General features: G+C 40.6%; 1 protein-coding gene across 7 annotated transcripts in view; it reads right to left on the bottom strand.

Moving 5' to 3' along the window:
- Positions 1-23,127, bottom strand: part of QTMAN (queuosine-tRNA mannosyltransferase) — a 128,291-nt gene that overhangs the window by 84,391 nt on the left and 20,773 nt on the right. For all 7 annotated transcript variants that reach the window (XM_086615658.1, XM_086615657.1, XM_086615656.1 and 4 more), the window contains exons 2-3: positions 7,726-7,893; positions 4,977-5,150 (exon numbers count right to left, since the gene is read on the bottom strand). In XM_086615658.1, the coding sequence (XP_086471784.1) occupies positions 4,977-5,150; positions 7,726-7,893 (342 nt within the window). The remainder of the gene's footprint in view (positions 1-4,976; positions 5,151-7,725; positions 7,894-23,127) is intronic.

The raw sequence follows: 23,127 nt of genomic DNA on the forward strand, positions 1-23,127 counted from the left end.
AACACTGGAACAGGTTGCCCAGAGAATTTGTGGCTACCCCATCCCTGGAAGTGTTTAAGGCCAGGTTGGATGAGGCTTTGAGTAACCTGGTGTAGTGGCAGGTGTCCCTGCCCATGACAGGGGAGTTGGAACTGGATCATCTTTAAGGTCCCTTCTGACCCAAATCATTCTATAATTTTATAACTCTTTGAAACCAGTACTGTGCTTTCCTCCCAATAGGTGCTGTGGCCCAGATCTTGAGAGTGTCCCTCATGCTTGTTGCCTAACTGTCCTAGAGTGCCAACACCAACCCTCAAAACCTGCTTGCGGCAGGGAAGGTGGAAAGACATTGAGGGGAGTAATTTCCATCCCCCAGTACTTCAGCAGCAAGCCCCAAGGTAGGAGCAGTCTAATGGCATTTCCTAATTATGCTAACTACCCATCAACAGCGGCGGCAGGGAGGCTGTGCCCACCAGAGAAGGCACAGCTCACCACTGAGATGCCTGAGCCACCACCAAAGGCGGTCGCTAGCCTCAGTACCAGAATCACTCTCATTTGCATAGGACTCCACCTAAGTTAATATATGCTGTTTCACTGGAAGGCTAATTAGCCAAAAACTGCTCTTCTAAGGTACACTGCTTCCCATGCACATGGCAGCTCACTAGAGCTCACTTGGGTACCGCTGCTGAGCATCGCTCTGTGCAACGTAAGACACGTCCCCAGTGCCCATCTATAGCTTTGGGCTCTTGTGGATTCAAGTCTCTCCCTCCTTGTTGACAGCTGTATTTTTTCCAGCAAAACTACTGCATAGCATTAAGATTACACAGGAAGGAGAAGCCTCTCAGTTATCTAAACAGAGGTCTGAAGTTCAGCCCCGCAAGCCTGGTCCAAGTGATGCAATTATTTTTTTTCTTCCCCAAAACAGGCTCCTTCACACGTGACAGTCACGTTTCTGTACAAGAGATACTGTCAGTGTCTTTTAAAAAACTTCTGCTTTAGTCAGGAACTCCCTTGACTGGCCCTAAAGTACTTTCTAAATTGGCAAATTCTGCCTCTCTTACACCATAACTGAAAAAATTTACAATATCAAATGGTTGAAAATGTCCTGTTAACTGTACTAAGTTATAAAAGCAAATGAAGAAACAACAGTCTAAAAATCTTTAATTCTACTTCAAAACGTGTAAAGCAGATAGTACAAGATACTCGATAACAAGTTCCACTTAAAAGAAGCTATTTTTATTTTCTGCTGTAATCCTCATCCTCTCATGTTTCTTTTATATTATTCCACCTTAGTCCAATGTGCATTTTGAGCTCTTAGGAACGTTGCTTCATTCTTGCTTATAAAAACATCTTCCTTTTCTACCACATTGTGATAACAACAAAGATACACTACAGGCAGAGGAACAGTAATAATAACCAAAATCTATATTACAGTTTTCAGTGAAATAAAGTCCAAAAAGTATCTAATCTGACCCCACTTTGCCGACTGCCACAGAGAGTATGGATGCAGATGGACCAAAAGAATTTGTACAGGGTATCAACAAGACCTTCCAGAGGTGTTCCAGGGGGTCTGTTGGCATATAGAGACGCAAGTACCAAAGACAGTACCAGTAGAAAGGGGATTTTCTTCCTGGACCATAGTTTTCTGGTGTAAAAGTGGAAACGATTATATCAAAATAGATTCTACTGATGATAGAAGGGAAAAAAAATTACGATTTTATTGACATTAAAATAGAAAATAAATTGAAATTTAGTCAATCACAATGTAAGTGTGAATTCCGGGGTATTTCATTCGCTGTGGTGTAAAAAGCCAGGCTGATACACAGCACATATGGCACGTAAGATCAGCTACTGGTCTCCATCCCTTGCAATACCCAGGCACAATGAAGTGACAGTCTCAGCTTGGAGTTTGATTTGTCTCCAAGCTTAGATGTACTCCGATACGTATTTCTACTTAATATACTTCATCAGAACGTACAAAGGGGAGAATTCCGAGTCAGAAATGATAGAGGATGAGTATATACAGAGTCGCTGTGGCACCACGGGATGCAATATGGAAGCTAGTCGTTGTCAGAACCAGAAAACAGGAGGATTAGGTCAGTAAATTTCTTATTCTGCTAAATCCTCAAATCCCTTCATCTCTTCTCATTGTCAGATAAGGACCACAGTCTGGTAGCTTGCTCTGGGAGCACCAACACATGCCCCTCTGACAAGTATTTATTAAAAAGAAGCAGCTTTATAAAAAAGCATCAATAACTTCCTCTCACAAGTAGCAAAGCAGTGATCAGATGCCCATCCGAAATATTTAAATACACATTAGCACACGTGTATAATGGTATCTCTAACAAAATTCACAACTCCTTCCCCCTCATCATCACACCTTCACTCTCAAGTGATCATTCACTACGCTGCTTGTGTTAGTTTGTGTACCCATCTCTACAGTAATTACATTAGAAGGCAGATACATTACAGGATTAACTCATGTGACATGCTCCTTCATTACACTGATTTTGATCAAGGGCCAGATATATTTTATTTTGCCCTACGATTGCAATGTTAATCTAAAATAATCTTAAAAAGATCACCATCACATGCGTGAGGCTGATTTCTCAGATCGACTCTCTCCCAAATCCAAGACAAGATTATGTTGAAAGCACAAATGCACCCTGAGACGTTCACATGCAAAATAAAAGAGGTCAAAGTAAAGAAAAGGAAAATAAAAACACAAAAAAAAACCCACCCTGGTTATTTTGCCTTCAGAATTTTTAAATATTTTCCCAACATCTCAGCAAAATTATGCATTTTAAAAAGACTGCAGGCACTGAAATGATTGTCAGTCATGCAAATAATCACTTACTTACACTGTATGAGTTTGGTTTGGATAAAGCAAATTACCATTTGAAAATAACTTGAAAAACACTCTGGGCTAAGAGCTTGCTTTATAATTTTTAGCTTGGCCACAATTTTTCTTAACCTTTTTCTCTTCAATCTCCATTCAGTCCCTATACTAATACAGTAGAAATTAAAAATCAGCATTCAATTGCCACAGGTGCATTCAACATTACTTAAAACATGATCCTGTAAAGAAAGAGTAAATACTGGCTGCAGCTTAAGGTCAAAACCCAAAGAACTTCAGGGTTATGCAGAAGCAGTCCTTTATTCTGCTTTTTTTTTTTTCTGTGATGATATTGGGATTTGTCTGAAAAACCAAAAAACTCAGAAATTAGATCTAGATTTAGTTGTTGAATAAAATATATATATTAGAGATACTAGAGCTGATATTCATCTGTGTTTCTAATTACTCGGCTGAGAAAGTTGTACAGTCGCTCAGTTTTTTATGAACATCTTAATTTTGTCCGTCGCTCCTGAAAAGAGCTTTTTTGATATAATTTCAATGCAACAACCACAACGAAAATGTCAAAGGCGTCCTGCTTCGTAAGATGAGATTTAACACAAGAGCAGGGCCTTAAGAAGAGCACGCAGCAAGATGGGGATCTTCCCACTTGACCAGTTTGGGTAGCAGACTACTGATTTTACCCACCTCACCACTTTCTGCTTTGGACACGGTGCGTATGACTTCAGACTAATTTGTCAGGTCTCGTTTGACCCCACCCGCCAGGGCTGACGAGTCCAAAAGAGCTGATTTAATACACGAGGCAGGGTTATCACAATTTCATCTCCAAAGCTAGGCTTCCTACGGTATGCCAAAACCACGAGACGCTTTTCAAATGGCTCCATCTCAAATATGCTGAGCATCCACAGCACTCCTTTGCTCTTGAAAAGTATGGTCTCTTAAGAAGCAATAGTAGATCCTCAAATACACACGGAGACCAACCTCCACTGCCATCCAGGCAGCCAAGTCCCTAAGGAATACCGGAGGATTTTAATTTACTTGTCAAAAACATTGGTTTAAAGACTTAACTTTAGACATTGTTTTCTAAACGATTTATATTAGTGCTTCGGAATAGAAAGTTTTCCAGCTTACTGAAACAGGAACCTGGCAGCGTGAGCATCAAGAGAGTGCACGACCTCAGCTCCTGTACTAAAAATCTCTCCACCCCAAACTACCACAAATGTATATTTAGTCTTTGAAACAACTGTGAGCACAAGCTGGTCAGGGACAAAGATCTCGAGTGTGACCAGAACCTATTATCAGATCAAAAACCAACTCTTGCAGAGTCATTACGGTGCTTTCTGTCCTTATTTCAGTAAAAAAAAAAAATAAATAAAGTATCCAGCATCGTGCCGGTTTTAAGAGTATAATCAAATCGCAGAATCCTACTCTATTTAGTACCGGTCCCACTGAAGCAAAGTTCCTGTTCGGTGGGAGGAGAGTCCCTTATAACAGGAAAAACAATTGTGCCAGGTTTAATCAAAAGTGAAAAGGATCTAGCGAATGTTCCCTTTGAGCCACATAACCCACCGTTAATTTCGAGATGGGCTCTGGAACGAGGGCAATAAAAAACGTCCTTCAGAGTAACCGAGCAAGACTGAAGAGCAGCGAACGCCAACATCTGCCAGTCCACTCCCTCTACCGGGATGCTTTTCCCCTACCTGGAAAGCCATAAAAGAAGAGGTAGGGGGAGGGAGGAGGGGATAAAATCCCACTGCAACACACCGAGGGAAATATAGCTCCTTGACTACAGGCTTCTCACTTTTACTCTTCTCTAGAATTTCTTTCTCCTCCTTGATCTCCCCTGCACAGATACATACAAGGGAGGGGGCAACTCCTTAAAGACTGGAACGAGTGGGAAATGGCTCAAACAAGTGGGAAATCACTCATCCTGAACGAGGTGAGCTCGGACGATGCACGGTAAGGACAGGCTCGGCAGACCTGAATAGCCTCCGACCACTGAGATGCATTTATCGATCAGGGGATTTTTGCATATAATCAAACTCTTTCATTAACGATGCTTTAGCTGATTAGTTAGAATGTCACCATAAATAGAGAGTTTTGACAGGTTGGAGGCAATTTATGACACGGAAAATGTACTGACCTGCTCACATCAGGAAACCTGACTGGAAAATAAAGAACTTGGCACTTCGGTCTGATTATTTTTTCCAAATCCTTAGGTCTGTGGTCAGGAATCAGCTTCATAAATTTTCCGATGGATGTAAGAAATGACTCCATATTAAAAGCAGAGTTGAACACCACAACATCAGCAACCAAACTGCAAAAAGCAGTTAAGATTATTGAACGTACTGCTGCTGCAAAAGGAACGGAAATATTTTAAATGCAATGGAAATAGGACACGTATTCTCACAAACAAACAAAAGGTGCAGGTGGAATGCTAATTAAAATCAGCCTTTTCACGTGAATTAGGGGTAGCATATGTACCTTAATTAGAAATGTTTTTGATTTCTGTCTATTCACTCTCTGAAGTATTTTTAAACTCTTTTTTAAAACCCCTAAATAATAATTTATTATTATTAAAGTACAGGAGCACATCCTATTCTATCTGTGGATCACGTTTCATTCATAAAATGGTCGAAATAACATCACTGTCATTATCTTTTAAAAGCATTATAAACAGATAAGGCCCATCGTAATATGACTTTTGTAGAAGTAAACTTGGAAGAAAATGAAAATTCCTTTAGAAATAATGCTTTGCGCTGAAGGATAACTTACCTTTGGTTAACCTACCTTCGACTGAGCAAGTGTGTCAGGTAGCAGGATACTAGAGAAACAGAATGTTATTTTAACCTATGCATACATAATCCTGAGTAAAAGTATATTCTCTAAAAATATACATATATATATATATATATAAATACATAGCACATAGTGCCAAAAAAAAAGTTGGAAAAAATTCGGCATACTAATGCAATGTTTCGTTCCTTAGTGCTGTGTTCTAAATCAACTTTAAGATATTGTTAAATGATAACGTAGAGATTATTTCTCCACTTAGAGCTGGCCTGGAGAAAATGAGAAGCCACCAAAAAACCTGAAATATCTGGAAGTGTGTCCTGGAAGTGCTGACACGCCGGCAAACACGCAACGCTAATGGAGGTAAGAAATGCTTTATGGCCAGTTGATTTTCTCAGTATGTTATAAATTGTTTCTCAGAATTGTTATAAATTCTGCACTGATTTACACATGACATGAGACAACGCAGGAGCCCAGCACGTTTCTTTGCCACTCCCTGGCACGTAGCAAAGGCTCCCAACACCATCACCTCTGCTTCTCTTCTGCATGAAGTCCTATCTGACGAACTTCTTCCTGCAGGCTCTACATAACTCTGGCAAACTAGAAAGCCTGAGCAGCTAAAAGGAATCTCAGTCATCATTGAAAAGTGTGATTTTATTACACAAACTCCACAGAAACATCAGGGACGAAAAAAAAAAATATTCTCTTTCTTAATTATCTAAAGCACCAACCTGAAGATTCAAAGTGCTCTAATTTTAATCATCTCCAAAACCTCTATGCAAAACTGGAAAGATATATTTTTCCCATTTCTAACAGATTTGGAAGAGGGCATTTCTTTGCAGGAGACCATTAGGTAGTTACAAACTGTACAGAGGAGAGGGCTTCTATCTGCTGTTAAAAATGGGGTTTCTGCAGCAACAAAAAGGGAAGATGAACATTATATCCTTACATGGAGAAGCTATTAGAGGCTGAAGGAGAAAGAATGGAGCATCCATAGAAGTCTTTTGGTTTTTTTAAGGCAAAAAGATACTTTTATTATCTTAAAAACGCATATTTTGAGGCTAAACACCAGCTTATAACAGATGTGTGAAAAATAACCGCCATAATAAAGCAAAATACATACACAAAAAAGTATTCCTTTCCCCAGTGCCAAAAACCACATCTTTTTCTTATAAAATCTGCAAATGGCTGCTACTGTTTTCAAAAGAGCTTTCACTATCCTTTTCCATCTTTACTGCTCAGTAAATGAAACATGTTGCAAACGCTGTGGCAGAAGCAGCTACAGAATGACCAGAGCATACACAGATCAGTATTTGATTTCAATATCAACTGGTCTGTATTAAAAGATGCAAAAGCTTAACTTGTACCTTCAAATGCTCAATCCCTATTCCTAATAACTCTCCTACTAACAGATAGGTGAGAAAGGACATGGAAACGAATTTATTTCGGTTCAAAACAACTGAGTTTTGCTGTTTCACTTAAGCTTGTACAGTGCCTAACCACAAAGCTTTTCAGTGTTGCTGTTATTAACTTCTTTCATTAACTCAGATTCGAGAAATACATTTGTTTTTAGCAACAATAAAGGACCGCAGCCTTTAAAACGTCTGGGTATTTTAGCACTGCACAATTTCTGAATACTAGATGAAAGAAATATAAGGATTTATCTGGTATGTTTACTGCCCTCTCTTCCCAAGAAAAGTGCCGCAGTACATTTTAATTCCTGTTTATTTCCCTAAAACCCTCTACGTAATTTCAGTTGGATGCAGTAAAAGCTACGGCCAAGCAAGAGCTGATTAGCTCCAGCTTGGCGAAGCGTCCGCATCGTTACCAGGTCGAAATCCGCCCGGCTAACGGGCACGCCACGGCAGCCCAATGCAGCATCCGTGGGCTCCGCGCAATAAATCGAGCTGAGTTTATAGAGCAGATCGTTTCTGTACACAGAGCTTTTATCAGCCTCTCCTCGGGACTCTGCTGGGACCTGGGTGGGCTACAGGGTCGTCGCTTACACGGAGGAGGAGGAGGACTCAGCCTCACAACGCCACGCAGTCGTAGGCAGGAGGACACCTTAAATAAGACGGGGCGGCGCGAGAAACACCTACCATGAAAGAACCTGGTTGTATCCATACTGAAAATCCCTTTCCTGGCGTTTCTGGACAGGATACGCCAATTGATTCTCATGGAAGTAGAGGACCTTTTTCAATTTGCCAAGGTCAGGGCGGAGGGCGGCGAGTTCAGCCAGGTTAAGCACCGAGCTTGCAAAGAGGATCCTGGAAAACAAGGAGAGCAGTGTTTACTGTCTGTGAGCATTGCTCGCCCGGGTCACCCCTTCCTCTGCTCCCCCCCTCCCCAAAGAAAAACATAACCCCTGTAGGGACACATCAATAGCTAAGCCTTAATACCATGTAGCAGCATTGGAAGTTTTGATCTCTTAAAAAGCAGCTGCTAAGAACCCAACTAGAAAAGCACCGAATCTCATTGGTCTTCCCAGCTCGGTTACAGAGAGATGCAAAATAAAAAAGCTGGATGGATTTTATTGAAAAAGGCAAGAAAAGCTGTATCTGAAGGACAAATGGAACAAAGATAAGGCTGACTAGGGAATACTTTGCTTGCCAGTTTCATTACACTTTACTTCTTTATGCAACCAACTACTGAAATTCAATATATGAGCAGGAATGGCACATGTTCGTGTTATGACATAAACCCTTTTGATTTATGCAGTGCACTTATCTAGTATGGTCTGGTTTTCTTTTTTTTTTTTTTTTTCCTCTCACCCTTTTTCTGGTTTATTTTCACATTTTTATGAGGTCTCTTCTATAATGAAATGTTGTTTCTACCCTGGCACCCCAGTATCGCCGTAACACTCCTGCTATTCCACAGTTGACAACGCTGCACGCATCCTTCAGTGACACAAACCAGGCACAAACCACGCTAACAAGCTGCTACCTTAGCCTCGTGTAACGTACCAGGCTATCAGAAAATGAATGTATTTAAACATGTAATATGAAATCAGGACCCTACTGTAACCACTGGCTGATTTCCCTACATTTCACCAAAAGTCTACGAGCATCTCCTGTCCCCCGGCTAACGCTGTTCTCCAGCTACCTGGATCCTGAACCCACAGGGAACTGCAAAGCTGTAGACATTTCCTATCACAAGGGATAAAAAAAACCAAACCAAAACAAAATAATTGAGCTCAGGTATTTATTGCACATGGATCATTAAGCTTTAATAAAATACTTTTCAACATAGCATGCTTCTGACTTTTTTCTTTTGCTATCCACCATTTTAGTGGTTCAGATTGAGAACTCATTTATGCAATGTTTAATTCTTTTAAAATATTTCCTATATTTTTTTTCCCCCACCCCATTCTTTCTATTCTTTATCCTATTTTATTCCTATTCTTCCTATTTTTACATGGATTTTGTGTTCGAGATTACTGCCAAACCGACACCACTAATATTAAAGACTTCCAATCCTGGTTGTCAACCTTAAAACTCATGAGCTTCCCCAAACAGCCATACACATCTCATAACATCACCTATGCTAACACACACCATCCTTAGATAATCTGTATCTGCAGAACAAACACTTCCTAGAGAACAGATCCTGTATCCATCTTCATCAACTTGAGTCAATGCTAATCTGAAAGGCTTACGAAAGTAAGAGATGAATGTTATTGCCTTGTTCATCAAATATTTGATCGTTCTAAAGGGACTGTCAAACAGAATGACAATTAAGACACGAGCTCGGGTTTATTATGAGCCATACCGAGAGGGAAAAAAATGGTTTTACGTAAGTCATCACTTATTTGTCACGAAGAGTAATAACCTCTGGACCTCGTAAGGACCTGGGTGCCAGACTTCCAGCAGAGGCAGGAAAACTTCCTACGGGCGACACGATACGGCTGCGAGTTCAGCACTAGAGTGACAAATTATAACACAAACGGGAGAAAACATACCCCAAATATCACAGAAATGAGATGGAACGGTTGCTCGGCAAAGTTTGGGCTCCTTCTGGATTGCACTATAGCTTATCCTTTCCTTTCCTGATTTTTTCAGAAAACCTCTTTCTGCCAGGAGTTAGGAAGAAAACTGAATGGATGCAGGGCAGTGTCTCCGGACTTGGCTGCGTTTGAACGAAGAGAGGGAAAAAAACAGGGATGGAAAACACAGGTAGCAGCACCGAGGAAGACCCAGAAGGAAGAGCAGAAAGAGAAGGCAGTGCAGGTGTCAAGGTTAACATGACAACTGGAGAAAGGGCAACGGGGAGCACGACGAGAAATGAGATCCGAGATTTAAGCTCGGACAAAACCAGGTAGCTCGGAAATATGTGAACTTGCTCAGACGGACACAAGAATAACCAGGAGACGAGCATGAAAAAAAGATGGCTATATCCACAGGAAAGGAAAATTCTATTTGCAGTACTGGCTTAAGACAAACTGAAGGAATTCAAGAGCATCCTTACAGGGAGCGGGAGGCTGGCTTCCAGTAAGGCAAGAAAGGCCAAAAACTCGGAAAGCTTGCAAGAAGTACACCCAAATTCTCTCCACTGTAAATGGGAAGCGCTAAGACTCAGCTAACAAGCAGATCACTGCCTGGTTCATCAATAAACCAGGGGAAACCGTTGCCATGACTAGCAAATTCCGATTTAGAGCCTGAAATGACACTGCTTACGTTTCTAACAGCAAAAAAAAAAAAAATAAACCCACTTCAGTGGTAATATTATGAGAAAACACCCTTCTTGATTCGCTTGCCATACTTGGCGGCATTTCCAGAATTTAACCCAACAAGGATGAGATGCTCTTCTACTTGTTTCTTTGCCGGCCTAAAAGCTGCTAACGACCAGGGATAACCAATTCCCCCGGCATCAGAAGCTCAAATAACACCTGACAGCACGAGTCCCCGCGAACATGCCCACAGCGCGGCCGCCTACGTGGCTAATGGACTCACTGGAGGGGCACTGGAGGATACGCTGGAGCGTATTCCCACTTAACACCTATTGCAAGGGGAAGAGAGGGAAGTTTATCATAACGTAACACGCGACACAAATGTATGTCAGTTGTCATTCCGCGTGACATCAACTTCCATTTTACCTCGGGTTATTATTTAAGTAATAAATCCTAACAAGGTGAGCTTTATCATCCTACGGAGTGTATCCGGGAGGTAGAGACACAAGGTGATGGCAAGAACGCTCGAAACATGATCGCTCCTGACAGCTGCTGCTTGAGCACAAGTTAAATTGAACAGTTTATCTCAGCATAAAGATGTTATAAGGTTTTATGTTTAATTTAAAAAAATTAACATAAAACCCAGAGAAAGCCGAGTTAGGCAATCTTTCACAAACATGACATACTACAATCACTGTATAAGCTGGATTAGTACTTATTACCATGCTACTAGAGAATTAAGCTGTTTTTAGACCACCAAAGAGCTTTAAATTGCAACTTTTGTCTCTGTAAGAGAAACCTATATTTAAAACGTCTGCTAAATTCAAATTAACAGCTACATCATTAACTTACCATCTCACAACCCCCCCTATATTCCAACTGCTATTACAGTATTCTCATCTAGACCTATCAACACTACAACATACACAGTACTCACCAATAAATAAATTGCACAAATCCTCACAAAACCTGCGTTCAAAGTCAAGTTTCTAATGCAACTGCCCCAGCCCTCCTCTCTGAAATCCCTCCCAGTATTTTTCTGCGTTACAAACGACCTTCTTCCATAGACCAGGATCATCACGGCCTTGGAGGCTGGCCAAATTTCAGGGCCACCATCCACAAAAGCTCCAGTCTTACACTAAACTTGTGCTTAATCTGAATCACTTCAGTAGTCCTTCTGACTTCTGAGGAACTATTTGGGTGAATTAAGTTGAGTGTGTGCTTAAATCATACAAACATTCACGGGAAGGAAGGTGAGCGTGCTTGTGGGTTCAGAGCCGCGATGTGTCTGGAGAACATTCTGACCTTTGCTATTGTCTTTCCCGTTATTTTACAAAAAAGGACTGAAAAGGAGTAAAGGATAAAAACCCTTACTTTTTTTAATTACCAGCAGACAAAATTACTAATATAGATTTCCATTTGTATCAAGCAAATTATAAAAGTAAAGGTGCTCAAGTATTTTTATTTTGGTTTATAAATCTTCTTTGCGTCACATAACCATGATTTACTCTTTTACGGCATCGCCCTAAATCTTTCAATTAAATTCCCATGCAACTTAACTAAAACCACATTTTGCCTTCCCCTTGGGAGACCACACAGGGCATATTTATGTATCTATGGATATGGAGGCTGAACTTTCCAATTTACCAGGCTTATAGCACAAAGCGAGTTTAAAACAGCACCTGATTCGTCCTGGAATATTCCCTCTGTCTGGCAGAAGGTCTGCCAGTACAAAGGACTGATGGACACCGTTGGCACAGGTAACCCAGCTCTCCCTGGAAAAGGAGGAGTACTGACAGGTACAACCACATTCAGAGTAAAATCAGTTTATGATTGAAGATCTGGCAGTCCAGAAAAGAGGTATAAGCATTATTTGTCTGCCAGATGCAGCATTACGATAGAAGAGAGTTATATTTGGATATCGCTACTAACATAGAATCACAGAATGGTTTAGGTTGCAAGAGACCTTCAGGATCATCTAGTTCCAACCCCTCTGCCATGGGCAGGGACACCCTCCACTACACCAGGTTGCCCAAAGCCTCATCCAACCTGGCCTTGAACACTTCCAGGGATGGGGCAGCCACAACTTCTCTAGGCAACCTGTTCCAGTGCCTTACCACAAAAAATTCCTTATATCTAATAAAAATGTGCCCTCTTTCAGTTTAAAGTCATTGTCCCTTGTCCTATCACTATACGCCCTTGCAAAAAGTCCCTCTCCAGCTTTCTTGTAGCCTCTTTAGGCACTGGAAGGCTGCTAGAAGATGCCCCCAGAGCCTATTCTTCCCCAGGCTGAACAACCCCAGCATAAGCCTTTTAAGGGGATACAGATACTGAAAAAAAACCTCATTAAACAGCACTGACTGAATTGACATTGACCCATCCTTTAGGAGGGGAGCATGATGCTGGAAGAAGTGTTTTTGCATCAATCTAGAACTAGAACCTCGATCACTTGGAGGCATCAAATCCCACTGTACTTCTCACAAGGCATTGACCACTTTGTTCTTGCAGAGCTCCAAATTATATTGTACGTATAATTTTTTTTTTCCCCTGAAATTTCAATTGGGACGCCTAACATCATACGGCAGAGTCTTTAACCCTCAGATTTTCACCCCAAATCAGGTTTTATTCTGGGCACGGTTCTTGTGCACTCACCAGAGTGAATGCAGAGTGCCACCAGCAACCACACAGGCACTACAACCCAACAAACCGTCACCGATAACCGTAAAACGCAGAACACAGTCACGCCACTGCTGATGGCCACATTTTCTCCAGTTGATCAGAAACCAACCGTATTTTTATAGCAAATAAGAGGAGCCATTAGGAGAACCATCTGCAGTGAGATTAGGGGTAGCTCATCCTGCTGGTGAAGGCAAGCAGGGTTGGGATAAGAAGTACTGAACAGTGCTCTGCTACGTTGTCTCCTTAAACATCAGAGAAACACAGGGCAAGGAGAAGCCAAGAGGTATGACCACAAACACATCCACCTTGAGAAACAAGGGCTTCAAAGACCACGGTGTCTTCAAGCTCCTCAGGACCAAACCTGAGGGCTCTAGTTCCTCCATCCTTGATTTCAACCTAACAATTCAGACGAGTCCATGGATTTGGCTTCAAGCTATTTCTCAAATGTAAATGTACGTCTAATAGCATTATTGATGTCTGGAATGTTAAACAGACCAGTTATTTTTGTTTATTTTTACATGTTTTTATATTATCAACTTGCAGAGGTTGCATTTTTATCACTAGACCAAGAATACACAAATTGCAATCAGATACAAAACGCTTTTCCATTTCCCACTGAACAATAGATGACTCTGAATTCCTGAACAATAAATACTAATAAGTGATAATATGACAGTATACAGTATGATAAATAATAAATTAACAATAATTTTTTTGACATGGAATGTACAAATGTCAAAAATGCTTATAGATATTATAATATATATCTTATAAATTAAGGTTTTCTAGATAGAGCATGATTTGAAATGTTTGCAGAAATAATTAAGTCTTCCTATTTTAACGTTCTTTATTTTTCAGAACAAATCACAAGGGCTGTCATGCCTTTCATCTTAATTAGGCCATGTTTGTCTTATTTATTTGTTATGTACTTTCATAAACGTTTACAAATATTAATTGTAAAGAAAAATATTTTTTCCTCTTGCTGTAATTACTATATGTACATATAGTACACAGTGATAAATATTCATGGCTGCTACCAGTTCGATAGTTTTGGACTTGGGGTTTGTCTTGTATGTGAAAATACAGCAGAAACGAATAGCTTGCTCTGAACTCATATTGCCAATCCCTTTTTGATATTTTAATTTAAAAATACATTCTGCTTCCCTCATTTTACAGTAAGTTATTTCAGACTATAGCTGAAATTCTTGTTCCTACTGCGACAGACCTTAGTTATGCTTTCCAGAAGAATTTACTGCCCAGAAATCAAACACATTTTCCCCTTCTTCAAACATTACCCCAACCAAAACTCTAAACTCTCTGTGTGCACATCTGCTATTTGACACAGCTGGAGTAGAAGGGAGCTGTGTTTCCAGCACCACTATTGCACGTCCCACCCCTCCCTATGTCTCCTCGTGCCACCCAGATTTTCAGATCTCTGTCAGGACCGTGGGTAGAATTTTTGAGAACCTCCTGTCTCAACCTGCTGACACCACTGATGTTACCCAGCAAAACCAGAATGGGGCTGAAGCTGAAAAACAACAGCACATCCCTCACCTTTAAAATATTCAAGACGTTACATAAATGCATTATTTCATTTGTAAATTATTTGGGTTCTCTCTCAATTCCTTCCTATCCCCATGAATTTTTACATCAACTAGATGATCAGAATAATTTACGTGCAATCATACCTCAGAATCTAATTTTGGGGGCCAGATCCCCAGCTGATGCAACTGGTTAAGAACTAACCTTAAACACATAGCACTATTTTTGATGACCTTTAACTCAAAAGATACCAAAAAGGAAGGATGTGAAAACAGTTACTCAAAACTGCTTTTCTATCTAACGTTAAGAAGCAAGTTTGGAAGAGACTCTCTCACAGATAAGACTTTTAGATGTTTGAGGGGGACTATTTTGTTTGGATTGCTTTGGGTTTTAGGCGACGGCACTGAAACTTCTTAAATTTTATTAAATGTGTGGTTCTATTTTTTTTCTCTGATTTGTCATTAAATTTGGCTTCAATTAATTACTGACAGATGCACATTTTTACTTTGGTGGCCAGATTGTTCACCATGGGCTACATCGTCCTCTCCTGTCTCCACGAAGGGAGAGGTCAAGGCCAAGCAGCTATAGCTGCGGTGGTGGGGTGAAGGAGGAAGCCATGAATCCACATCATCTTCCTCGCTCTGATTTTCCACCATCAACATCAAACAATGAAGTGAAGGCATCTTATTAGAGCAGAACATAAGCAAATCAAAATAAACCACTAGTGAAAAGTAGCCATTGCTAGATGGGTCTACAAGAGATGTACGGGCTAACTCTGCTCAAATATATGCTTTGATAGAGTAAGAAAAAGAAAGTAAGAAGAAAAAGAAAGTAGACTGTCTGAAGGCAACAAATTCACCACAGGTAAATATACAGGATGTAGTGATGTATAGTGAAAAATACTTTTTTTTAAAAAAAACGACTTGTAAAACTGATGTTCTACCCAATTAGGTAACATTTAAATAGCATTAATTATTGTTTTAAAGTCTGCAAATTCATTTCATTGAGTATTTATCTGTCCAACTCTGGAGAAAAAAATAAACATCTCAAATGACTGGCATGAAAAATGCAATATGCCCAAGAGGTTGTAGCAACATGGAGAAGACTAAAGACTACACAAAACACTACTATTCAGTAGCAAATCTGAACAACAAAATCTGAGGACCATGACTTCACATCATCTGCTGTCAGTCTGGATCAGGATGACACAGAAGAGACAGTCAACGTCCTGGATAGATGGATCTCACTGCAAATGAGATTGATTTATCTCATTGCAGGGGAAACCAAACTGGGTGCAGCACAGACTCATCAAAATAGTGAGAGTTTCCCTTAAAAAGGTTTATGTGAATAAATGCTGGAATGAATGAATGGCAAAATAACAATGGCTGACTTTCCTTTATCTTCAAAAGTTTGGGCAAACTCAAAACTCAAATCTTCTCCTGATTTTCACAGTTATACATTTTATATTTTAAAACAACAAAAGACCCACTCACTTTGCACAATTGCAAAGATGAGCAGGGTCTCAGCAGACTGGTTACTTCTACATTTCAAGTGCCCCAAAAATTCTATTCTCCAAAGTATTCCAAACTGTTTTGTATGTTGCTCTATGCACTTCGATATCTAAACATTATTTTTTTTTTTTACAAATTTGAAGACTATCGCTAAAAGGAACTTAGTGTTCTCAGCAAAAGGATTTCATATTTTTCTAATATCCCATGGCTCTGATTTCATCTCGCACAATCTATAAATATCGAGTCCTTTAAAAAAAAATATTTTTGTGGAAGCTAATGCTCTCAAAGCTAATTTTCCCCAAAAAACTCCCGTTCCAGAGCATCAACCCAAGGCATAACTACTGCCTACAAATGGGGACCTCAGGAAAAGCAAGATTCTTCCCAGAAAACTAATACAGTCCTCGAAAAAACTCAGACTGTCATAAAACCTGAGCAGCTGGCAACTCTGTCACCATGAAGTATCCATATGGAAGACCGAGATGTGTCAAACTACCCAAAACGAGTTTGGATAGTGCAGAAGATGGAATAAATAATTCAGTATCTTCAACACTTTCAACAGCAGGTAGTAGATATGCTACCTGCTTCTACAACGTGCCAAAATGTAACATGCGAGTGAGAGCAAGCGAGAGAATGTGAGTATCTCCAACCTGTTTTCATGAGGATATTTTGCTCGAGGAACTTCTCTTTTTAGAGGCATATGATCCGTATCAGATGTTTGTCAGGAGTAGGCAGCATTACAGAACATTAGGAATAACTTCAAATGTATTTACAAAGTGCATACTCCTTCATATATATATATATATATAAAATATCTTAATCAAATATTTAAAAAAAAATGTAGGGAAACTGCAATTATTTATTTCTCCCAACTGTCCTTCACACTTCTATACTAGTTGTTGCTGTGGCATAGTGGCGACTCTCCTGCCATGATATAAGCTGAGCAGACTATTCAATGTGCTCAGTGAAGTGGCAATCAGAACTACAATTTAAATGTTTCTGCTCTGTTTTCATGCAATACTTCAACTGTAAAACTACATTGTGCAGTGTCAATCTTCTTCCTTCTCTTCCTGTACGAAATAGCTGCACATTGGTGCATAAACATGCATCATTTACGCTTATAGAAGATAAAGTGACACTTCCGTTCCCCAAGAAATTAAAATAAGACTATTTGATGCTTAAGAGTCTCCAGACCTGGATATTTAATATCTATATCTAGGTAATATAATATCTAGGTGATTCTGTAATAAACTAAATGAGCAAGTATCATTAGAAGAGAGGGTAAGTCACAGCATACTAGTCAGAAGTCTCCAGGAGAGAATCACAGAATGTCAGGGATTGGAAGGGACCTCAAAGGATCATCGAGTCCAATCCCCCTGCCGGAGCAGGACCACCTAGATCAGATCACACAAGAATGTGTCCAGGCGGGTTCTGAACATCTCCAGAGAAGGAGACTCCACAACCTCTCTGGGAAGTCTGTTCCAGTGTTCTGTTACCCTTACTGGGAAGAAGTTCCTCCTCATGTTTAAGGGGAACCTCCTGTGTTCCAGCTTATATCCATTTCCCCTTGTCCTATCATTGGATGCCACTGAGAAGAGCCTGGCTCCAACCCCATGACAGTCACCCTTTACATATTTATAAACATTAATGAGGTCCCCCCTCAGTCTCCTCTTCTCCAAGCTACAGAGACCCAGCTCCTTCAGCCTTTCCTCAGAAGGGAGATGCTCCACACCCTTCATCATCTTTGTGGCCCTGTGCTGGACTCTCTCCAGCAGTTCCTTGTCCTTCTTGAACTGAGGGGCCCAGAACTGGACACAATATTCCAGATGCGGCCTCACCAGGGCAGAGTAGAGGGGGAGGAGAACCTCTCTTGACCTACTAACCACACCCCTTCTAATACACCCCAGGATGCCATTGGCCTTCTTGGCCACAAGGGCCCATTGCTGGCTCATGGTCATCCTGCTGCCCACCAGGACCCCCAGGTCCCTTTCCCCTGTGCTGTTCAGTCCTCAACTTGTACTGGTACATGGGGTTGTTCTTACCCAAATGCAAGAGTCTACACTTGCCCTTGTTGTATTTCATTAAATTTCTCCCCACCCAACTCTCCAGCCTGTCCAGGTCTCTCTGAATGGCAGCGCAGTCCTCAGGTGTGTCAGCCACTCCTCCCAGTTTAGTGTCATCAGCAAACTTGCTGACCATGCACTCTATTCCCTCATCCAAGTCATGGATGAATATGTTGAACAATACTGGTCCCAGTACCGACCCTTGAGGGACTCCACTGGATACAGGCCTCCAACTGGACTCTGTCCCCCTGACCACTACACTCTGGCTTCTATCCTTCAACCAGTTCACAATCCACCTCACTATCCGATCATCCAGACCACACTTCCTCAGTTTAGCTGTGAGGATGCCATGGGAGACTGTGTCAAATGCTTTACTGAAGACAAGATAGACCACATCTACTGCTCTACCATCATCCACCCACTGGGTGATGTCCTCATAAAAAGCCATCAGGTTTGTCAAGCACGACTTCCCCTTAGTGACGCCATGATGACTGTCCCTAATGACCCTCTTATCCTTGATACGCCTAGAGACAGCACCAAGGATAAGTTGTTCCATTATCTTTCCAGGGATGGAGGTGAAGCTGACTGGTCTATAGTTACCTCGGTCTTCCTTCTTGCCCTTTTTGAAGACTGGAGTGACATTTGCTTTCCTCCAGTCCTCAGGCACCTCTCCCGTTCCCCACAATTTAAAAAGTGGCTCTCTGATTTGCCTGTTTAGGTTAAAAATCAAATATCATTAACTATTCCTCAAATACTGGCATGGGACATGAGCTACTCACTAGCCCTCAGTGACTGTGACCACTGCACCATCTTGCTGGGCATTTGACGCTGTTCCTCCACCATCTCTTGCACATAGAAGGTGATGGTCAGTCACTGAGACCACAAAAACAGAGGTTGCAGGAGAATCCCACTTACTGGTGAGTACTGGAGGACCAAAGCCCTACCTACATGGAGATATTTATCAACCAGAACCTCACCAAAACCATGGGGACAGCAGGTAGAGCCAATATTCAAGAGCATAGCAACAAGGAAAAATTCAGTCTTTGTGTATTAAACACTATTTTCTGCCACTAGACTTTCTTATTACATCATTTTTTACCTCGGCAAAGCCCGAACCCGCTACCAGATTTGAACCACTACACCAAAAAGGCTGAATGACGGACTGAAGTGAGATTTCAAAGAAGTGAGACAAACACTCTCCTAAATTCAAAAGCTGCCAAACATATTTCATCAGACTTTCAAAAAATAATTGTTTCGTCTGTTCTGAATTAAGCTTTAAGTGCTTTAAGAGAGGTTTCTCTACAAACATGGCTAAAGATCACAAAGGGGAGCGTTTGGATTGAATGTAACCCTTCAGTCGTATATTTATTAAATAAAACTTGCATCATGCCCAGCATATACCATAAGCTGTTTTATTTCCATTTATATAACATGACTTTGAGTGTAATCTGTATCGACGCTCTGTAATTTTATTTCACGTGTTATCGTAACAGGTTTTTATTTAAAATGCCACCAGTGAAAGAAAAGGAAAGGGAGTTTGGAGCTCCTGACATGGGACACAGGGGACTAAAGCAACAGCAGAGACATATAGGCGAGAATTCAAAGAAAAAAATGAATACACTAAATTTGAGAGAGGATTTGACAATTCTGAAGCTGAAGTCTTTTGCCCATTTTTCTTCTCCAGCTCCTGGCTGCAGGTTTTGCAGGGTTAAAAACTACACCAGTCGTTTACAGTCAGTTAAAGCCCATTTTTAAAACACACATGCATTCCCCGAGTAAGCGAACTGAACCCCAACACTGCAACATTTTGAGATTTTTTCCCCCACATGGAAAAATTCCAATAACAACATAACAATCTAATAATAATGCTTCCAGATATTTTACAAATTATGTTCTCCCAACACACCTAATGTGCAACTATGGCATCCTGAAACTTCTGGATTCCTTTTATCATAAAATAGAGCATCCAGTGCTGATTGCCCATTATTCCCTAGTGATATACTGGAGAAACACATGCCTCTGGGGTTGAATTCATATGTAACAAAGCCAGAAGAACATACTAGATGCTTTCTAATCTTTCAGATTAAGGAGCTGAGGCCAAAGCTCGTTTATCGAGGGCCACGAAGAGAACCAGAGTCATTGTCAAGAGAGAGTTGAAGATAAAGCAAGCAGCATGGTCTAGTGATTTAATCAACTTATAGATGACCACTGTTTACATACTATGGACTCTGCTCACCACAGTACCTGACAGATGTCCCGAAATAACGTGTTATCTCCATGAGACCGTACAAAGCAATTCAGTATTTTCAGATCTCACATTTCCAGGCGCAGATAGGACACGTACACGTTTGCACGCACGCACAGATATACAACACACGTACATAAATACTACACACATATACATTTTCTGCACTTCTAGCAAATTCCACCATAAACCTGTGAAGCGCCGCATTCTGAATTAAGCTATTTAAACTGTGGCCAGGAAAACTGTTGACAACAGCTAATTTGTCATTGGGAAAAGATCTTGCATCTCTCCATCACAGCAAGCTCAAAATGTGTTGGAGGTGGCTGGACCATGAGCTTTCATATCTACAAAAACCTGAGAAAAGTGAAATAATTTTGGTCAAAGTCATCAAATAATACCATTTTTCCAGCAATGCCTTTGGACTACATGTGAAAACTTTCACGGGCTCCTGAAAAGGAAAGTTTCCTCAAGCTGTTTGTCAAGATGACCGGAGATGTTCTTTGGAAAGTATTTCCAAAAAAGTTCTGGAGCACTGGTAGCTGTACAATCATCTGGGATTAATTTTCTGTATATATCTCTTATGTATTGCTGGAAGAAACAAATTAACTTCAAAATTCAAAGATCTTTATACAGCCCTGTGCTTTTAGGTACAAATATTTAAGTAAGCTCTATTTCCTGTCAAACACTGAAATGGATACTAAATTACATTAAATTATTATAGATACAAGCAGTAAAATTTCTCTTCTGCTTTCTCTGTGAGCTCCTACATCTTGGTTATTTCTTGCACGGAGTATAAAAGATAGTTTAATATTATCTGCTACTTAAATTCCTGCTTCTATTAAAACACTAAGTGTGCTCTGGACGTATAAATGCATGCCCAGAAGCCTGTGCCAGAAGTCGTCTCACAAATATCCCCCATAAGGGATGACTCTACAAACTGGCTCAGGAAAACAGTACTTATTTACCATGTTCCTTTCCCCTGAATCGTGGAATGATTTCAGGATGCCATCCCTTCATTCACCTTCATTACTTTTCTTAAAAAGAAATGAATAAACAAACAAATCACATAAAAGGGAAAGAACTTAACCATTCCAGCCCCAACTGAACCCAAAGCCTGCAGGCACATCAAGAGGGGAAAATGCTCCTCTTGGCTTCATATATGATATTAAAGAAAGGAATATATGTAGCCTTTTTTTAAAAAAAAAATCCATATATATATGAGAAATCTCCCTCACTCTGACACAGGACCTGTGGATTGACTTGATGAGAAAGAAACAAACCAGTAGATAAAGTATAAAAACTGAACTTCTTCCTTTTTTTCTCACTCCTGTGTTTGAATAAATACCACAGATATTAGTAGAAAGCATAGAAACAAGGAGGAGCAGGGCATTAGCAAAGAATACCAAGCCAAAATCACACCCATCAGAGTGGTGTAGTGCAGTGTCCTGACGGGTCCCACCACAGACCTCCTAAGGGCTACTGTTTCAAGGAAAAATTAAACAAGATTACACAGAAAAAGTTCAAGACTGACACTTTCCAGCTTTGTGTCATGTTACATCTTTTGAACGAATCTCAACTTTTAAAAACATCAAAACTCCAAAGAAAAGCAAATGAGGGCTGTTAAAAAAAAAAACTCGAAGACTCTTACTAGAAGCAAAGAGCCACCCATAGTGAGTCTTACTGATGGTAAGATGAAATAACGTCTTTAAGAATATATCATCCACTTGCTTTTTACAGCAAGATTAATATGAAAAATGTTTATTATTCCATTAGCAATCTTCCCCTGTGACTTTACTCAGGTTGTGTCCATAGGTCCATCTCACACGAGTCGCTGGACGAAGCCCAGGGTTCCCACCACAGCAGCTCTCCCAACCACACCACCTTCAAGGTTCAGAGTCGCGGAGCGCAACGGCGGCTCAGCTTTACTGAAAGGATACAGCCCCGAAACTACAGAAAGAGCTCTTCAGAAGTATGGAAAAAAACATGCAGGATTTTCTTCTAAGTTACCCAAGAAATCTGAAGCAGCAAGCACTCAACCTCTCTCTTCTCTCCACTCACAAGCACTTAGAGAAAGCCTGTTCTTAACCCTTCTGCGCAGACAAAACTCTCTTTTATCTTCCATTTATTTTCATTTTTACCTGAAAGGCAGAAAAGAATTGGGCTTTTATGTACAACACACACAAACTGGACTTTTTTCGCAGCGCATTAGTCCGCGGTCGCCTTCCACCGATGGGAAGGCATACCTGAATCTCCACAAAAATAACAATTTTGCCTTTCTGATTTCAGCACGGCACATATCGAATGTAACGTTCATCTATACACGTTCTCCCTGTTTGAGAACTCGGCGCAGGTGTTATCAATAAAATAAATTTATTTTTAAAAAGGATGCTATTCTATAAGCTTTGAAGCTCACACATAGTCTAACTTAACCCAGCTTGGGCTCATCTGGTCTTTAAATGACTTCTTTCATGTGGTCAGCCCACGAGCCATACGTACTGCTGCTCAATCACGCCACTGTACATCGTCAGCGTGAGGATGATTTGCATGATTTGCATTTCCTGTACCGGTTGAGCTTCAATGAGCTCTAAGCACCACGTACAAAAGAAACCACCGCCAAGTAATGCAAAGATTTTTAGTTAAACCAGATGAGACTATTTTAGTCAGGCTGCCAATACTGGGGGGGGGGGGGGAAGTCTCAGGGATATCCTGTTAAATAAGGATTTATTTGTGGGGAATCTGATCCTTAGATGAGTAGCTACTTTTAAAATGTAAAACTTGTACGAATTCTTTAATAAATA

This window comes from Tauraco erythrolophus, chromosome 8 (genome assembly GCF_009769465.1).
Source record: "Tauraco erythrolophus isolate bTauEry1 chromosome 8, bTauEry1.pri, whole genome shotgun sequence".
Classification (NCBI taxonomy): domain Eukaryota; kingdom Metazoa; phylum Chordata; class Aves; order Musophagiformes; family Musophagidae; genus Tauraco; species Tauraco erythrolophus.